Source organism: Mytilus trossulus, chromosome 12 (assembly GCF_036588685.1).
Source record: "Mytilus trossulus isolate FHL-02 chromosome 12, PNRI_Mtr1.1.1.hap1, whole genome shotgun sequence".
Lineage (NCBI taxonomy): Eukaryota > Metazoa > Mollusca > Bivalvia > Mytilida > Mytilidae > Mytilus > Mytilus trossulus.
Window position 1 is genome coordinate 20,680,195 of NC_086384.1, and position 18,526 is coordinate 20,698,720.

An 18,526-nucleotide genomic window follows, 5' to 3' on the forward strand; every position below is an offset into this window, starting at 1 on the left:
CAGCAATAACGAATATGAGGATTTATCAAACAAATCTTATTTGCATTCAATTGATAAAATATTTATTCAACAAGTATTTGATGAATTAGTAAACATTTTATTTAAGGCAATTGTACAAAAACTCTAAATAACAACAACATTTGTAGAGTAATCACAGGCACTCTGAAAGGGTAAGAGATTCTGCTTTCCACATGTGGCACCCATCGTGTTGCTCATGTTAGGAACTGACGTTCAAATATATTAATTTCAAATCGTATTGTTTTATGTTCAATTATGGGTTTTGAATTTGAATTGATGATTCGCCCAACGAACATTGATAAACAATTTGCTTATAAAATTCTGACAAGAAATTGATCAATCGTTTATATCTTATTGTCAATAGCTAATCACTGTTATATGTATACATTATAAGATATTTGTTTTTGATTTAAAATGTTGTACTTTTTTGTTGTTTTACACATTTTGTGATATTATATTAAATAATACTGTGTCAACATTTCTAGAAAGAAATATCTTTTATTGTATTTTTGTTTTTTTGTTTATTATCACAGTATGGTATTAGCGGCCCCTTTTGGTACGCAGCTGGTGCTACAATCCAAATTCTACTGTTTTCAATTATTTCTGCTCAACTGAAAATACGAGCACCAGGTGCAAAGACATTTTTGCAAGTGATCCGAGCCCGATTTGACAGGAAAACACATATAACATTCTGTGTATTTGGACTATTAACCAATTTAATTGTGACTGCTATGTTGATGTTGGGTGAGTGTTTTATCATATATTGTTTAGTTATGATTAATAAATTTAAAAAAATCCGGTATAATTAATTGCCAATAAGACAACTCTCCACCGAAGGACAAGTTGATTTATTTAATCATTTTTATTATAGAAAAAACGTAGTTTATTCAATAGGATATTTTATACTACTACAAAGGGAATGATTCTAGTCGAAATAATAAACAATTCTGAAACCAAAACATCAACTATGGATAATTTTCTACTATGTGTTCAGACTGTGGCACCATTATTTAATAAAATATTTAATAATGAAAACTTATGTTTTGCTTTCGTACTGCGCCTAAAGTTTATCATGTTAAATATGTTCATTTCATTATTAGTCATCTGACTGCCTGCAAAGACGAAGCAAACGGAGGGTTTTACGTCGTAACGCTATGTTTTCCGCAATGTATTCCATAATGATTTAATATTTTTCTTCCCTATTTGTCCATAGCCAATACATCAGAAAATACATACTAAGTTTTGATTTGTTTGATTCTCCGATATATGAAATGCTTGAAAATATCTGTGCTGTTTCTATAATGCATGAAAATATGAATACATTAATGATTTATTTGGAATAATATAGTGATTATCAAGACATAATTCCTTTATACTGAGATTTTTAAATTTAGAAATTATAAGGAATCTGAGATTCGAACGTCCTAAGACAAATTTGCCATTTGGTCATTTAGCTCTTTACCTGCCTCAGTTTTAGTACAGTCTTAGCCATCAAACTTTCGAAAATGAGTGTTTTTGATGAGATATTAAATTAAAAGAGTCTTTTCGGTTTGCCACGTGCGTAATTTAAATTCAGAACCTCAGTTTTACGGGCTAATGATACAGTAATAAGACAACTTTCATCACTCAGTTTATAATTTACTCTTTGAGTATGTTTGTTTTGTTCATGCATCGTTGACAATGTAATGGAATTTGTTGCGACTGTCATACAAGTGAGCGTTTTAGCTAGCTATAAAACCAGGTTCAATCCACCATTTTCTACTTTAAAAAATGCCTGTACCAAGTCAGGAATATGACAGTAGTTAATATCCATTCGTATGATGTGTTTGGACTTTTGATTTTGGACTTTCCTTTTAAAATTTTCCTCGGAGTTCAGTATTTTCTTGTTCTTACTTTTTTTTAATATGTTTTAGAAATATTCTCACTCTTTTGCAGGAGGAGCAGCTGTGTTAACAAGTCTTGTCAAAGGACTAAATGTAGAATTTGCCACAGTGCTAGTCGTTGCAGTGATAGGAACCTATACATTTATTGGGGGACTAGGAGCTACGTTTTATGTCTCGTATTTTAATACAGCATTGATATACATCATAATGTTGATAATTATGCAGAAAGTCTACAATGATCCGGATAGCAGCAGTAATCCATTAGGTATGAGTTACATAATATGTGTCTGTTACTTCACAGAGTAAATAATCCACAAACAATAACAAATATTCTGGTCTCTGTCAAATGTAAATACTGTGGATTCATTACTATTTGTTGGATACCAATGTTCGTGGATTTCGTGGTCACAGATGAACAACGAATTCAAATGTTCAACGAATATCAAATTTTCATAAGGCTTTTATGTAGACTTCAGCAAAATCACAAAATTAAATATCCACGAACATGCAAATTTTCCTTAATCCACGAAAATTAGTACCCACGAAAATAACTGAATCACAGTAGTCGTTTCGTTCTACACAAAACATAATGGTATTCCTCTGAAATACTACAATGTACTGTGCGGGTTATGCTTTACAAAATGAGAACATCTTTCTTTTTTTCGAGGTTCGCTTGTACCAAATGATATTGCAAGATAGAAACAAACCTCTGGACAAATCTGTGATTCAATTCATTAACTTTAAATTGGAGTTGTATTACCGCTTTACTATTTATTTCAGCTCTTAAGGTAAATGAAATGGGAATAAAAAAAAGATGTTGTGTTTACGTCAATGAGACAAAAACCCAACAACAAAAATATCTGAAAAGCGTAGAGAGCAATATACAGTCTACAACAACAACAAAAAACAGGTCTCAGACAATATGCGTTGAAAATAGAAGTTTTATGTGTGAGCTATATCACATATGCATAATCTTTGAACACAAATAAGCCTTTCATACGTAGATGTACTGGAGATAAATGGAATCGAACAGTAATATTTTTTATCGCTGTTTTATGAAATTTTCCTCCAATCTTACTGGCTCTCTCAGCATTTTCATGTGATATGAAAAAATATTTTAAAACGTGCTGTTGTCAATGTTAATTTAAACATCGTAATAGGAGAAATAGCGATAAACAGATTATCATTGGTAATATCAACTCGATTGCTTATCTCACGCTTGCCGTTTCGGCTCAAGGGAGAAAATCTATCTGGTTTAGATATAAACATGATAATCTATAATTATACAGAGCTTTTATTTTTTTGTTTGTTTCTAAACAGACAACATCAAAATACAGATATACATGTACCATTTGTTTACTGGGTTCAATTTCAAGTTTATAAACAAAAACAAACTCGACACATGGCACATCTCATCATCGTGTTATTGTTAGAGAACTTTTCATTGATAGATTTACAATGAATATTTTTATAGAACAAATACTTTTAAAAATTTATTTTTTCTATGTTATGTATCTAGCTGTACAGACATTAGTATCTAAATTAGCTTAAAATGAACAATTGATCTCGTTAATCAAGCAATCTCTCATGTCAGGTTTTGGGAATTAAAGCTAGTAAAGGATACAACATTTATTTAGTTAGTATATTTTATAAAACACTTCATTTATTATATGTAAAGACCTTGATGCATGTATACAAGTAACAATTTCATTTGGTTTAGGAAGCAAGGACATTATATATCAGTTGGTTGGCTGTAGTGTAGGACCAGCGGAAAACCTTGACAACAGTTATCTCACAATTATGTCGAAACAGGGGCTCATGTTCGGTCTCATCAATATTGTAGGTCAGTTGTTTTTATATAATGGCAGCGTGATTATAATCATGATTATATGACTGTGTGACAAAGACAGAGACTGTCAATAATGTTTCTGACAGTGTCCAAAAACTTTGAAATCCTTATCTCAATCAACGGTGTGAGAAAAGGTCGACAAGAAAAAACGTAATGTTAAGGTAAGTTCGTTGAATGGGCTGACATGCAAGTTTAAAATATCGGAATAACAGACGATAAACAAAAGTATAAGTGAATCAATACTAGAAATACCATGTCGATGAATGTTCTATTCAAACCAATGCGTACATTTTTAAAAACAATTTATGGTTCCGTCTTATAAACTCATGTGGAAGATTGCACTTCTGGTTGGATATCATCACACATGAACCCTACTGCGAAATGAATACTCTAATATAATTTATCGGAATATTTAATATTTTAGACTGGAATGCATGTTATGTAAAGTCATTGTTGTGTTAAGTGTTGACCGAAGTGCATTTTGTGAACGCTTCAAAAACCAGATGAAATCACCCAAAGACGCATTCAATACTTATATTCACATTTTGCGCTATGATCATGAAAAAACAATTATTATCAGATGATAGTTCTTTTATTTCCCTGTACACGTTATTGTGGAAACGTGTGTCTGTATGTTACAATTCATGCGATTAATTTCGGAATGATAAATGACGAGAGATTGCTGTTAGCTTGTGCTATTAGCTGCTCGACACAATTTGACGCGTTGTTTATCCCGTTCGATTCGCTTACTCGACAAAAAACGTAATATTGTGACTAGCAACTGATATTTTACAATATCTACATGCAGACAACCTGATAATCAGTACACATCGAGTAAATTTAATGTATATATCCATTGTTGATTATGTTTCTATGGCACAATGCTTTCAGATGACAAAAAAGTTGTTCTTTAGAAAGATTATCAACATCTTTTATTTTCACAATACGTAAGACATTTATTGTGTTTATACATATTCGCATTCGTCCATATAAAAGGACTAAAATGAAAAAGAATTTTCATTTAAGGAAATTTTGGGACAGTATTTGTCGACCAATCATACTGGCAAAGTTCAGTGGCTGCAAAACCTAAGGAAGGTGTGTTCGGTTTCCTCCTTGGTGGTATCTGCTGGTTTGCCATACCTTTTGCGTTTGCATCCACTACTGGTCTAGGATATATTGCTTTAAGTGCTCAGCAAGACTCTCCACTTTTAGATGCCGCCAGCGTAGATGCAGGTATTTAAGTATTGGAAAAGATATGTCTGATTACTAACACTAAAGTCTTTTAATATTACTTTTTTGAAAAATAAGATCAAACGATCGAACCTGATTGCATAATACGTGTATTTGAGTAACCCGTTTTTTCAGTATTGAATAATTATAATTCAGGTATTTCTATTTTCACCTAAATTCATTACTGGTAGATTGTTGGAAATTACAGAAATTGTGTTAGAACTCAATGCTTTGCCTGTTATCCAATTCTTTGATAATTTTTTATCAATTGAATATCTAAATGGAACGAAAATAATCGTTTTCTTCAGTATTTGTTGGACAGTCAATTTATTTCAACCTTGTTCAAAGCTCATTCTTTCAAATGTGCACTTTTTTAAATTGTTTTTCTAACATTAGCCCGGTGTAAACATCTTTGATGGTCCTCAAGATGCCCCCAGGAATGTAAAATCTAAAATAACTTTGAATTCGAAGAGTGCTTTTAGAGGAGAACGGAAACCAACATTGCTATACAATACATTATAGATTTATAGACACAAGATATTGTAGAACCATTAGAACTTATCAATTACTATGTAAGCTGTCTGATTACAGACATGATAATTCTATAGAACATATGATAATGGAACTAATAACAACATTAATAAAACTTCCTTGTCAGTTAATTCTTTGTATATATCTCAATTCTTTATTACTTTGAACAATACAGTTCATCAGTATAGTACACTTCGGGTCAGGAATATGACAATTGTTGTCAATTGGTTTTATGCGTTTTATTATTTAATTTTGCCATTTGATTAGGGAGTTATCTTTTTTTATTTCCTCGCAGTTCAGTATTTTCGTGAATTTACTTTTTAATATACAATATCAAAGTTGTATGGCGTTTACAAAAACTGGAAATATAAACATTAGAAATATCAGTCACATGTTAAACAGTTTTTGATTTTCAAAATAAATATAATTTAAATGTAAAGTTTGCACTCAAACTCAAAGATTAAGTATTTTTCAAAATTACAAAGTTTGTTAGTGATTGAAATAATAACAGGAAGTATTTGATCTAACTTAAAAGTTGCAGGTATAAATCTGGAATAATCATATTTCTTGATTAGCTTCTTAAGTATATAAGTATATCATTCACATTATAGATCACACATAATACACATTCTGCTTTTTTTACTTATCCCGTAGAAACGATCAGTTTCAATTCATAGATTGTGTCAGGACAAACGAATTTTCGTTACCCATTTACGAGACAAAATACATTTTTCTTAAATACGTCTGTATTCTACATTTGACACAATATAAATATAAGTTGGTGATTTTTAAAGCGTAAAATGTAACTCTATGTCATATAACAGTTGTTCGGTTAATTGTAAATATGAACTATCTTAACAAAGTACCCATTGGTTGTTCCAATAATAAATCAAACTTAGATCATATAAGTTGATCAGTTTTGGCATTTACTTCTATTTGGTACTTATTTTTTTACCCATGACTTCATGATACAATTTTCTCTACCATGAATTTTTTTAACCATAATTTGAGCATCCTTAAAAAAGAGGGACGAACGATATCAGAGGGGCAGTCAAACTCAATCAAAAATAAACTGAAACGCCATGGCTAAAAATGAAAAAAAACAAACGTCCCTCATATTATAGCTATTTTACTAAAACCTAGCTAAAATGTTATTCATAGATTTTGAAACATTTTGTAAAATAAATAAAACACATTGAAGATTGCGTCATTGCAAATAGAACACAATTATGCCATTTTCAAAGAATCAGTCATCCATGGGTACTGTTTTTATATTAAAAAAAAAAGGACACGACTCATGTTCATGACAATACAGCAAATATTTCTCAACTCATCAATGAAAGACATTTCAATACCTTTATATTTTTAGGTTTAATTCCACCATTGATTGCACAGAAGTTATTAGGAAGACCTGGAGAATTCCTTATATGTGTAATGTTACTGATGGCTGTTACATCAACTGGGTCTGCCGAGGTTATGGCTGTTACATCTATATTGGTATATGATGTTTATCAAGTTTACTTAAAGGTAATATAAGCTTTAATGATTTAAACTTTGATACTTTTTGCCTGCTTCATATTTCAATAATAAGAAATACTTTATTATCATACAATGATTTCTCACATCATTGATCTATGAGTTTGATCCTACCTCTGTTATCTTTCATACCCCTTTTTAAACGTTTTGAGGGTGGACTGGACCCCTGCATCTTTGCACTTATAAAGTCAATGTACAGCTTGACGTTTTTCAAACACCTGTCTTTATTCTTAACTTAAAAGTTCAACCCTGCCTAAAGAAATATATTAATGTTATCATTCAAAAAGAAGGCATCGAAGCAATCATTTTGAGATTATTCCTATTCGAATAGTCATCTCTTGTATTAACATACTGACGAAGATGTTTTGCCAAACGTGACGTCAAATAAATCACCTAAAACAAACTCTATGGTGGACAGATACCGATTGGAGTCAAGCGTATTAACCAGGTAGAACGAACACGTATTTATTTCACAAACAGAGGTAAACATATGTGTTCTTTATCTAATTAGCAAGAGTAAGGGTAAAATGGGTGTTAATTTTACTTCGTAAATAAAAAAAAACAGTTCTGTATCTCAACTTGATAAACTTTTGCAGCCATAAATCTTCATTGGAAGGCTGGAAGAAAATTAATTTGGATCTATTCTTTTTTGTTTTGATTTTCGTGCTAATACACTTACTTTATACAAGTTTTTTTTGCATCGACAAAAAATAAGTCAATTTTATCTTTTTATATCAAACATACTTATTATTCATCACAGTGTGCAACTGGACATAAATCATCCATCAATCGAAACAGTGTATATGAAAAAAATCATTCAGAAACAAATCATTTTCCTTTTCAACACACAGTGAAAAAAATCGTAAATATTACTTTATTAGAAAATTATAAGCGACAGAGAAAATAATTCTCACAACAACATCCCGTGGTCTGTGGGGTATAGTTGTTTCATTAGCAATCATACCAGATCACCTTATTTTATACACATAAGTAATTTTCTGTATAGTTTGTGATAAATTCAAATGATAAAAGTGACAATAGTTTGACAAATGTTTGACAAGCAGATGGGAATGATTTATTTTGACTTTTATATTTTTTATTAGAAAATGTTTTAGTACAATGCATTCGTTTTCTTTTCTCTAATAAAATCTAACTCTTTAAACCAATTTACCGTTAGAGTGGTTTTCCAGTGTAAACATAAATTGAATCAGATAAAAATTCTTTGACACGAAACCATGAATAATTGTACATCATTTATCGCTAGGTACATTTTTGAAGATTAAATTGTACTTTCAGGGAAAAAACACGAAGATGTTTACGTCAACTCGATCTTACATTGATGTTCAATTGATGATATGATCTTTAAGTTTGTAGGCTATATGTATCTAACTCTCAAACGATTTAGGTTTTTTAAGACGGTCATGTTGTAGAACAGAAAGCATTTTTGGTATGAATGAATGACAGCGAGTATTTTTCAACAGTTGAAACAATTTCCTTGGTTTATTTGTATTCGTTGGGAACGTTAAAACAAATATTTAGTTTTTATACAAAATTCTTCTAATTGTTTAAAGTTAATACTCTTACAAAAATACGATTAGATTTTATTTTGCTTCTAATATCAGTATAAGTACATTAATAAGTATTCCCTCTTTTATATATCTAAATTCAACTTTACACAATGCATGGTCATTTATCATTTAATTCTCCCTGATAATTTATCTGAAATATTTCTCACTGGACTTTGAGCAGAACACAATCAAATAATTGTGTGAGTATAAATAGATACCAATTTCAGCTTTCAATCCTCTCAATATAGTCTACAGTAACAGTTTCCTGAATTATATAGTAAATATAAACAGTTAGTGCCATTGGAGTATACTCATGATGCTGTAGGATTTATTTATTTTCGCGGGGACCAATTTTGTAAATTAAAGAATTTTTTATTTCGGTGGATTTTTTTAATTTTATGATTTGTCAGAAGAGGAACGAGTTAAACTCATAAATCGAGAATAAACTGACAACGCCATGGCAAAAAATGAAATGAACAAACAGACAAACAGTAGTACACATGACACAACATCGAAAACTAAAGAATACACAACAGGAACCCCACCAAAAACCAGAGATGATCTCAGGTGCTCAGGAAGGTTAAACAAATCCTATTCTGCTCCACGTGTGGCGCCCGTTCGTATTCATGAACATAGATGATGTGTACTTCGTTAAATATTTATTTACAACGAAATAATAATGCAGGATGGATGCTAAATACTATTTACGTTAAATGGCATCATTGTGTTCCATTGTTTTGTTAATTTCGTCTATACATATTCTTTTGAATTTTTGTAGCCATTTAGAATGGTATTAGATTCTAACACCTGTATTCTATGTGGAAAGGCGAGAGGTCGTTTGGCAGTTCTTCGTGATAAATGCAAATGTGAAAGCATGACTAATTGCATTGCTTGCAAAACCGATGATAAGTATGTATATTTTCGTGTTTCAAATATTTTTTCGAACTCACGTAACTATCTAACATGTTCGTATCGATTTAGACGTTTTATGCTTGTAATATGCCAAATGACGATTTTACGGTTTCACTGAACATATACATAATATAGTTTGTTTTCAGTCCCTCTCAATTTGTTAAGATTTGAGTTCGGATGTACACTATGAAGGGACGGTCACATCATCTTATAATTTTATTACCATATTCAATTCGTTTATGATGTGCAAGATTGGAATCTATATTTCATTACTTACTCCTGATCATCATGGCCTGTTGTCCTTTTGACACAATTCCTCTATGCTTTTTGGAATAAAAAAGGGATAAAAAAAAAAAGAAGAATTGACTGTTGGTGACACTGGAAAGTCAATTGGTTCGCTTTTGAATAACGATTTTAATAAATTTATAGAATAACATAACCAACTGTGGCGTCAGTTTTATTCTAGCCCTTAATAAGATGCGTGCTGTTCGTTATTCGCTAAAGCTGAGAAACATTCTTGTATTTTCTCATTTCTAACTACAATTTCCATTCAAATCGAGTGAATAACCCATCGTTCTAGTATGAATAATGCAATGAAACCTAGAAGTAATTTTAGATGTTAGTAAAAACTAATTGTTACGAAAGACAGAAAAAATATACCATAGGAAATAAACTGACAAAGTATTCGTATATTGGACTTGTATACAAAAATTAACAAGCAACCTAATAACTACCCCTGAATCATCATCAGATTGGTATCGTTATTTATCAACACTACGGGTGCCATTATGTGAGAAGGATGTACGTGGTTATTGCTTTCATGAAGACATGAGTCTGTACACTTTCTATGTTCAAATATTCATTGAACTGTTTATTGACTTTGAATGTGATGGTCAAAATTGTGTCATCTGATAAAAATCAGATATCTCTTATAGTATGTAAACCATCTCAAAAAGCTAGACTTGATATGTGTATATACATAATTACTACCGCTTGAAGGTCATTTACAGACATTGCTACCCCAAAAGAGCAAATTCAATTATTTAAAAAAAATGAGTCCTCACCGGCATCGAGTGTGATACGATCTTTATCCACTAGAGACAGTCAAATTTAAAACGCTAGGCTAGACGATTTTTTTTTAGATATTTAAACTTCAGCTGTCGAGTGTAGATAAACATCGCAATACACGAGATTTGGTTGTGGGATCTGTTTCTCTAATGATTTTATAACAATATGTAAACAAACTTATCCCTTCTCAAATGATCTTCAAAACGATGTGTTCTTTGTTTATGACGTCATCAGGCATGATCACCTTTTTTCATTCTGTAACCATAGGTAATTGAGAGGAAACGAGAAAATTCAACGTCATAATCAGATTTCAACCAAAGAGGATCTGAAGAACCACACGTTGCTTCAATTTTTATACAATCGGTGCAGAGTTGAATAGATTGACGAAGAATTAGTGAAACCTATTGTAACAATTCTTTATCGGCATGTACTATTTGAAATAGTACTCACTATAGATTTGTTTAGCAAGCTTGATTAAACATGAATGATATGCTATTCAAATGTTACAAAATCACATAACAATTGTGTGAGAAATTAATTTGTTATATTCATATATAAAATACTGTTTTTCAGTAATAATTTCAAAATGTTTGAAATTTTAATACAAAATTTATATCATAGTACTATGCGTTTTTAACCCAAATCAAAATATATTTCAGAGAGATAAGCATGTGCAAAAGAACAATAAAACCACAGTATATGTGTAAAACACATGGTAATTTTAGAATATATGTAGACTACCTGTTAAGACTGAAAAACTGGTGCCTAATGTGGACGGTCTTGTGTATTATACCTCTAACAGTACTTCTCAAAATTTTGACGGTATGTATTAAATCTTTATAATGAAAAAAACTACCAATTTTACTAAATCATATGCGTATTATAACCAGTTATGTCACTCCAACGATGCTCCATGTCACAGTATTTGAAAATGAAAAACCTACTACAAGCATAGAAATAAACTCAACATAGCTTCCAGGATTGATTTTATATTTACCCCAGACGCGCGTTTCATCTACAAAGGCCTCAGCAGTGACTTCGAATAAAAAAATGCTAAAAGGCCAAAAAAGGTACAAAGTTGAGGAGCATTGAGAGCCAAAAAATCCTAAAAGTTTTGCCAAGTACAGCTAAGATTATCTATTCTTGAGACAGAAAAGCCTAAGTATTTCAAAACTTCTAAATTTTGGTAAAAGGTAATTTATAAATCAAGTCAACACAGAAGTTCTGACTACTGGGCTGGTGATACCATCGGGGAAATAAATCTCCACCACGTGTATCAACCAAAATTACCTTAAGTATAGAAAAATTGGACAAGATAAGGAGCTTTATATATTATTTTTGTTAAGTTACATATTAGGAAGGTAAGGCATATTATCTAAGAAAATAAGGTTCGATCAGTATCGTAAGAACGTACCAACCAAAGGAGTAGGTCCGGTAAGGACCGATTTTGGCCTCAAATTTCAAGTTCATCTGACGAAAGATTTTGACCACTTTTTAAAACCTTGATTGTCTATTTCATTTGATTCAATTAGTTTATGTGAAAGATTTGAACTGATTTAGTCATTAAAAACGGTCCGATTTAAGCTCAAATATGAAAAATATGCCAAATATGCCGCAAAATGTCACTTTTTAGATTGTTTTTGTCAAAAATGAAAGTGGCCGCATCCGTGTTCATCCACAACCTTTATATATGTTATGGATCATCATCAAATACAACTCACATTTCAATATTAAGGATGAACATGAATGCGGCCACTTTCGTTTTACACGGAAACCGTCTAAAATTTAACTAAAATACTAGAATTGTGGAGATTTCAGTAATTTAGCATGACTTAATGGTGCTACTACCCGATATATGTGCATTGTATTGTCAAAAACAGCCCATATTTATGAAGCTGAAGCAATCTTTTGTCCAATGAATAACTTAAAGTTAACATTTTAACAATTTTGTAAAACTGCTATATTTTGGGACCAAAAAGAGGTCTTACCGAACCTACTCCTTTGTGAATTTAAATGTTATTACTTCAAAATTAAATATTGAAACTTGCATGACAATCAAAAATTTAATATAACAGTTAGTATTTTTATTGTTTCTAAATATAGTTAAAAAAAAATAACAGAAGTTTTATATTTGCAAAATATCTTAAGTAAACTATACGAATTAACTGGAAAGTCATAAAAGACAAAAGAAATATGTTGACATCTCTGCAATATAAGATTCCTAAAACGTCCATTGTTGATATATGTTTGTTGGAATAGAGAATTTAAAAACAAAATACAGAAGTTGTTGTGCATGTGCTAAAAGAAACCATAAAATGAAGAATTATAAAACTTGTTTGCTTTATAACCGATATTCCGCTCCACGCATATTGGTAGCGTAACCTGCTCAATATAAACGAATGGCTTTAAGATTCAATTTAAATTAAAATTCCTAAACTGTTTTGTTTCAGGTCAGTCTCTCCTGGTTGTACCTGTTCATGGGTATTTTGATTGGATCGGCTGTTATACCTATTATTTTGTGTATGTTTTGGGAGAAACTTACGGGGCCTGGTATGATAGCTGGGGGATTAAGTGGTACAGCGGCAGCTTTGATAGCATGGTTATCGGTCGCATCGTTATATAGCGGTGGACTATCTGACTTTATAAATAACACAGGTATATATCTAAATATCATTGCTTTTTTATTTCACAATTTCATTATGAAGTTCAATGTTAAAAAAATTAGTTAAATATTTTTAACTTAAATTTAATACCATATAATGTATTTCCATTCGAACAGAAGAGGTAAAAGTAAAATCACAACAATATTGAACCCCGAGTAAAATTCAAAAAGGGAGAGTGACTTATCAAATTGCAAATCAAATGGAGTTTGATATAATGTATTTTAACTACAATGTATATGGAAATAGCGGTATATGAGATCTGGATTGGGTTTACAGAACACAGAATAGTAGCTTAAGTCAAAAGGTGAAAAATGAAGGTGTAAAAAAGGAAGAACAATAGAAAAATAGTCCAAAAATATAAAACTAAAATTAATAATGGAGTGCAATAATATAAAGAATAGAGAATAATGGTCGAACTAGAAAAAAGAATGGAGTAAATTGGTTTAAAGAATAAAGAAATGACTCCCTAACCAGACCCTTGTATTATATTTAATTTTTTTATCGTATACTTCAACAAAATAACATATGATTTTAACCGTTTGATAATATCATAAAATTAACATTAATTCCCTATTTATCGTATTGGTGCTTAGCAGGCTGATGTGAAAAATTTATCACATGCTTCAAATAATATCACATGCCTTTCATTAACTTTACCGCATGGCATGCCGGTGATATTCGGCAAATTCGGGAAAATACACATCAATGATACTTTTCAGGAAAAACATTTCAAAGTAGGGTAAAAAAAAACAATTATTTGGATAAAGGGAAGTATATTGTGTGTAAAATTCAATAAAAAAAAATAACAAACAAACGAAGGAACTATTAAATGATCAAATAAACGCAATTAAAAATTTTTTTTTAGAAAGTTACTTTGAAATGATGACTTTTCTAAACAGTATATATTTGTATATTGTTGAATTATTTTTTAATCGTTCTTTAAGAATAAACCAAACTGTGATTTTTCTTTTCTGTTGAGGCAATTGATGAAAATATTACATTTTGTATGAACTACCTTTGGGGTAGGACGTCTGTAAAACTTTTCTCTCTTTAAACTACTATTTTTCTATCTATGTTCATATATATTGATCTGTTATTTTTCTCCATCGTTGAAGCATATGCTAAAAAGATTATGGCATGTTATATTATATATCGCATGTATTACCAGCCCACTTTCAATATCAGCCCTCGAGCCATTCGGCTCTTCGACTGATATTGAAGCAAGGGCTGATAATACATTCGATATGAAAAATGCCATGCATAATTTGATTATAACACCCCAGGTGAACGGAAAATATGGCAACGCCAGGAATATTATCCCACATCCCTGTGAAGTCCAATTAACAATTGTGTTTAACTGGAGTGACCTAATTTTCACACTGATTACGATTTTTCTCATTGTTTTTATTTACAATCAAATTGAAGGAATAACCGGGATATTTCACTCCAGTATAACATAATTACATATTCATTTTCTACAGGAAAGGAGCTACCGATGTTGATTGGAAATATAACATCTATTTGTGTTGGTGGTCTAGTGTGTGTTCTTGTAAGCTGTTTTCAATCGCATAAGAAAGGATCAGGAATGTACAATGAAACGTGGGAACTGACGAGAGATATTGACAGTCCATTGAGTCCATGGACCGAGCTATACGCTACGTAAGATCATAACATAATAAATATAATACATACAATAAACAAAGCCATGGACCGAGCTATACGCTACGTAAGATCATAACATAATAAATATAATACATACAATAAACAATGCCATGGACCGAGCTATACGCTACGTAAGATCATAACATAATAAATATAATACATACAATAAACAAAGCCATGGACCGAGCTATACGCTACGTAAGATCATAACATAATAAATATAATACATACAATAAGCAAAGAACTTGCACTGTTTGTCGTTATTGGTCTTGATTTCTTCTTACATAATGTGTGGGGTTTTTTTTGTATCTTATATGTGTTTCAATAGAAATCAACCATACTGTTGTTTAGTACAACATGATGATTAAATTGATGAAAACATCTAATGTACATGCCTCATTAGTAAATGTTTAGTTTTCTTAGTGGGGTTTTTTCTAAGACATTCTCAAACATATGTAAACTATATTTGGTATATGGAATGATTGTAATACACACAAAGCTGTCTTAGTATCTTTATGAATTATATGTCATCTGAAAACCAAATTTTGAAATCTTGTATTTGATGTAAATGTACGAATCAGGACGCTACCAAAAACAGATATGATTCTGCAAACATAACAATAATGTTAATGATTAAAATATCGTTTCTGATAGATTTTTTTTGTCTCATTTTGCTTCCGACATCTAAACTTCAATGCACCAAATTGTACAGATGATATAAACTTATATATTTATAAATTAAAAAAATATATTTTGAAACACTCTCTTAATTTACTAGTTGATATATTAAGGGTCAAGTAATAAATCTCATGATACCGGCTTCTGTTTCCTTTTTATTATATTACCTTATAGAGTAATGGTTATACGAGTGATAACCAGCTTTGTAGTCAGCACTTCGGTGTTGACATGAATATCAATTATGTGGTCATTCTTAAAGCATTTCTGTTTATAAATTTTGAATTTTTCGAAAAACTAAGGATTTTCTTATCCCAGGAATAGATAACCTTGCCGTATTTGGCACAACTTTTTGGAATTTTGGATCCTCAATGCTGTTCAACTTTGTACGTGTTTGGCTTTATAACTATTTTGATATGAGCGTTACTGATGAGTCTTATGTAGACGAAACGCGCGTCTGGCGTACTAAATTATAATCCTGGTACCTTTGATAACTTTTGTTCAATCACACGTGAAACATCCGCCTCATATTATTAAATATGTTTTGACTTGTGTCTAAGAATTATCATTGGACGTTATCTTTTCTTTTAACAGGGACCTTGGTTTGAAAGAGGCGACTTCATTAGATTGTCGGCCAGATCTAGAACATATCAAAAAGACTTTTCGAATGTCAAGTGTAATAGCAATAGTAGGCGGTTTGGGCTGTCTATTATTACTGATTGTAGTATGGCCTACAACAATGATAGCCTCTGGAGTATTAAATAATACAGAATTCAATATATGGGTAAGTTAGATTTCTGACACGACAATTAAATGATGAAATTGATCTTGGAGGTTTCTTCATCAGCTTTTGTTTTTATTTCACATCTTTACCGCAACGAATCTGTTTACCCGTATGATTATTTGATCTAGATGAATTTGTTTACCCATTTGATTATTTGAACTAGACGAATTTATTTACCCATGTGATTAATTGATCAAGATGAATCTGTTCCTCCATGTGATAATTTAATCGCGAAGAATCTGTCTGCCAATGTGATAATTCAATCGTGAAGATAAGAATTTATTTACCCATGTGATTAATTGATCAAGATGAATCTGTTCCTCCATGTGATAATTTAATCGCGAAGAATCTGTCTGCCAATGTGATAATTCAATCGTGAAGATAAGAATTTATTTACCCATGTGATTAATTGATCAATAGGAATTTATTTACCCATGTGATTAATTGATCAAGATGAATCTGTTCACCCATGTGATAATTTAATCGCGAAGAATCTGTCTACCAATGTGATTATTTGATAGCGATAAATCTGTTTACCCATGTAATTGTGTGGTCGCGATTAATCTGTTTACCCATGTGATTATTTGATCGCGATGACTCTGTTTACCCATGTGATTATTTGATCGCGATGACTCTGTTTACCCATGTGATTATTTGATCGCGATGAATCTGTTCATCAATGTGATTATTAGATCGCCATCAATCTGTTTACCCATGTGATTATTTGAACGCGATGAATCTGTTTACTCGTGTGAATATTTGATCGCGATGAATCTGTTTACCCATGTGATTATTTGATCGTGATAAATCTGTTTACCTAGTATGTGATTATTTGAACGCGATGAATCTGTTTACCCAAGTGATTATTTGGACGCGATGAATCTGTTACCCATATGATAATTTAGTCGTGATGAGTAAGCTTACCCAGGTGGTTATTTTACCGCGACGGAAATGTTTACACATTTCATAACCTGATCGAGATGAATCGTTTTACTCATTTTTTTTTAATTTATTATCAGTTCACATATACATAACTAACAAACAGCAATTACACTTTATACATTTCAAGCACCGTCTTATTGTCAATTTGACCATAGTTTACCATAGTTTGGCAAATAAACAAATAGTTTCCACCCACGAATATGTGGCATACATTAATCCTTATTCAGAATATCAATTTTGTAAATGATATTTATTATTGATAAGTTATAGACAAGATCCTATAGCAGGATTTAGTAGATATACATTAAATACACTGATTCATTCCATAGCTTTAGAATATACAGTAGAAAGTTACATAAAAGATATACCGAACTTAAAGAACTTGAAGAAATATTTAATACGGAAAGTCCCTCATCAAATGGCAAAATCAAAAGCTCAAAAACATTAAACGAGCGGAAAACAACTATTCTTGAGACCATTATTGAGTAATTTAATGTTATGTTATTCCCTACCTGTGATATGTAAATCTTATAATTATGGGAATTCATCAATACGTATCTTATAATAACGTATCAGGGAAAATGCGTTTAAGTTTTGTATTACATATCTTCATCGGTCTTTCTAGCTTCTCAATTCTAAGAAATCTGCAAATCGATATAATTATTGACACATAAAACTTTTCTACAAAGAAATCTTTCACCTAAAGTCCGAATCATAAGGTACAAATAGGTAAAATATTTCACTTGGTATGGCTGTTTGTGAAATTAATCTATATGTTTGTTACCCTTGATAAATGTTTGAATCAGTTGAAAAAGACTCCTGTTTTATATATTTTGTGTGTTATTTTTTGGTTAACAATGTAACTCCTCTCTTATATGTATTCATGTATGAACACATCTGTTAATGTAATCATTTGAAACCCACCAAAACCTTTCGTTCTTGATATTTTGAAAAATTTAGGACCTACAAATCCATTTTCTTAGTTGATCCTTCAGCAAGTTTAATTGGGAACTTTTCGATAGCACACGTTGTATTTGTATAATCTGTTCAATTAGTACAATTTGAAACTTTTGCCTGTACCAAGTGAGGAATATGACAGTTGTCCATTCGTTCGTTGTGTTTTATCATTTGATTTGTCCATTTGATTAGGGACTTTCCGTTTGGAATTTGCCTCGGAGTATTTTTGTGATTTTAATTTTTTTTTT

General features: G+C 31.1%; 1 protein-coding gene across 1 annotated transcript in view; it reads left to right on the plus strand.

Annotated features, from left to right (window-relative positions):
* Positions 1 to 18,526, plus strand: part of LOC134692295 (uncharacterized) — a 100,218-nt gene that overhangs the window by 79,730 nt on the left and 1,962 nt on the right. Inside the window, exons 5-14 of the mRNA XM_063552745.1 lie at positions 552 to 762; positions 1,954 to 2,166; positions 3,622 to 3,744; positions 4,777 to 4,983; positions 6,881 to 7,038; positions 9,394 to 9,524; positions 11,255 to 11,417; positions 13,046 to 13,250; positions 14,740 to 14,917; positions 16,190 to 16,379. Of these exons, the coding sequence (XP_063408815.1) occupies positions 552 to 762; positions 1,954 to 2,166; positions 3,622 to 3,744; positions 4,777 to 4,983; positions 6,881 to 7,038; positions 9,394 to 9,524; positions 11,255 to 11,417; positions 13,046 to 13,250; positions 14,740 to 14,917; positions 16,190 to 16,379 (1,779 nt within the window). The remainder of the gene's footprint in view (positions 1 to 551; positions 763 to 1,953; positions 2,167 to 3,621; positions 3,745 to 4,776; positions 4,984 to 6,880; positions 7,039 to 9,393; positions 9,525 to 11,254; positions 11,418 to 13,045; positions 13,251 to 14,739; positions 14,918 to 16,189; positions 16,380 to 18,526) is intronic.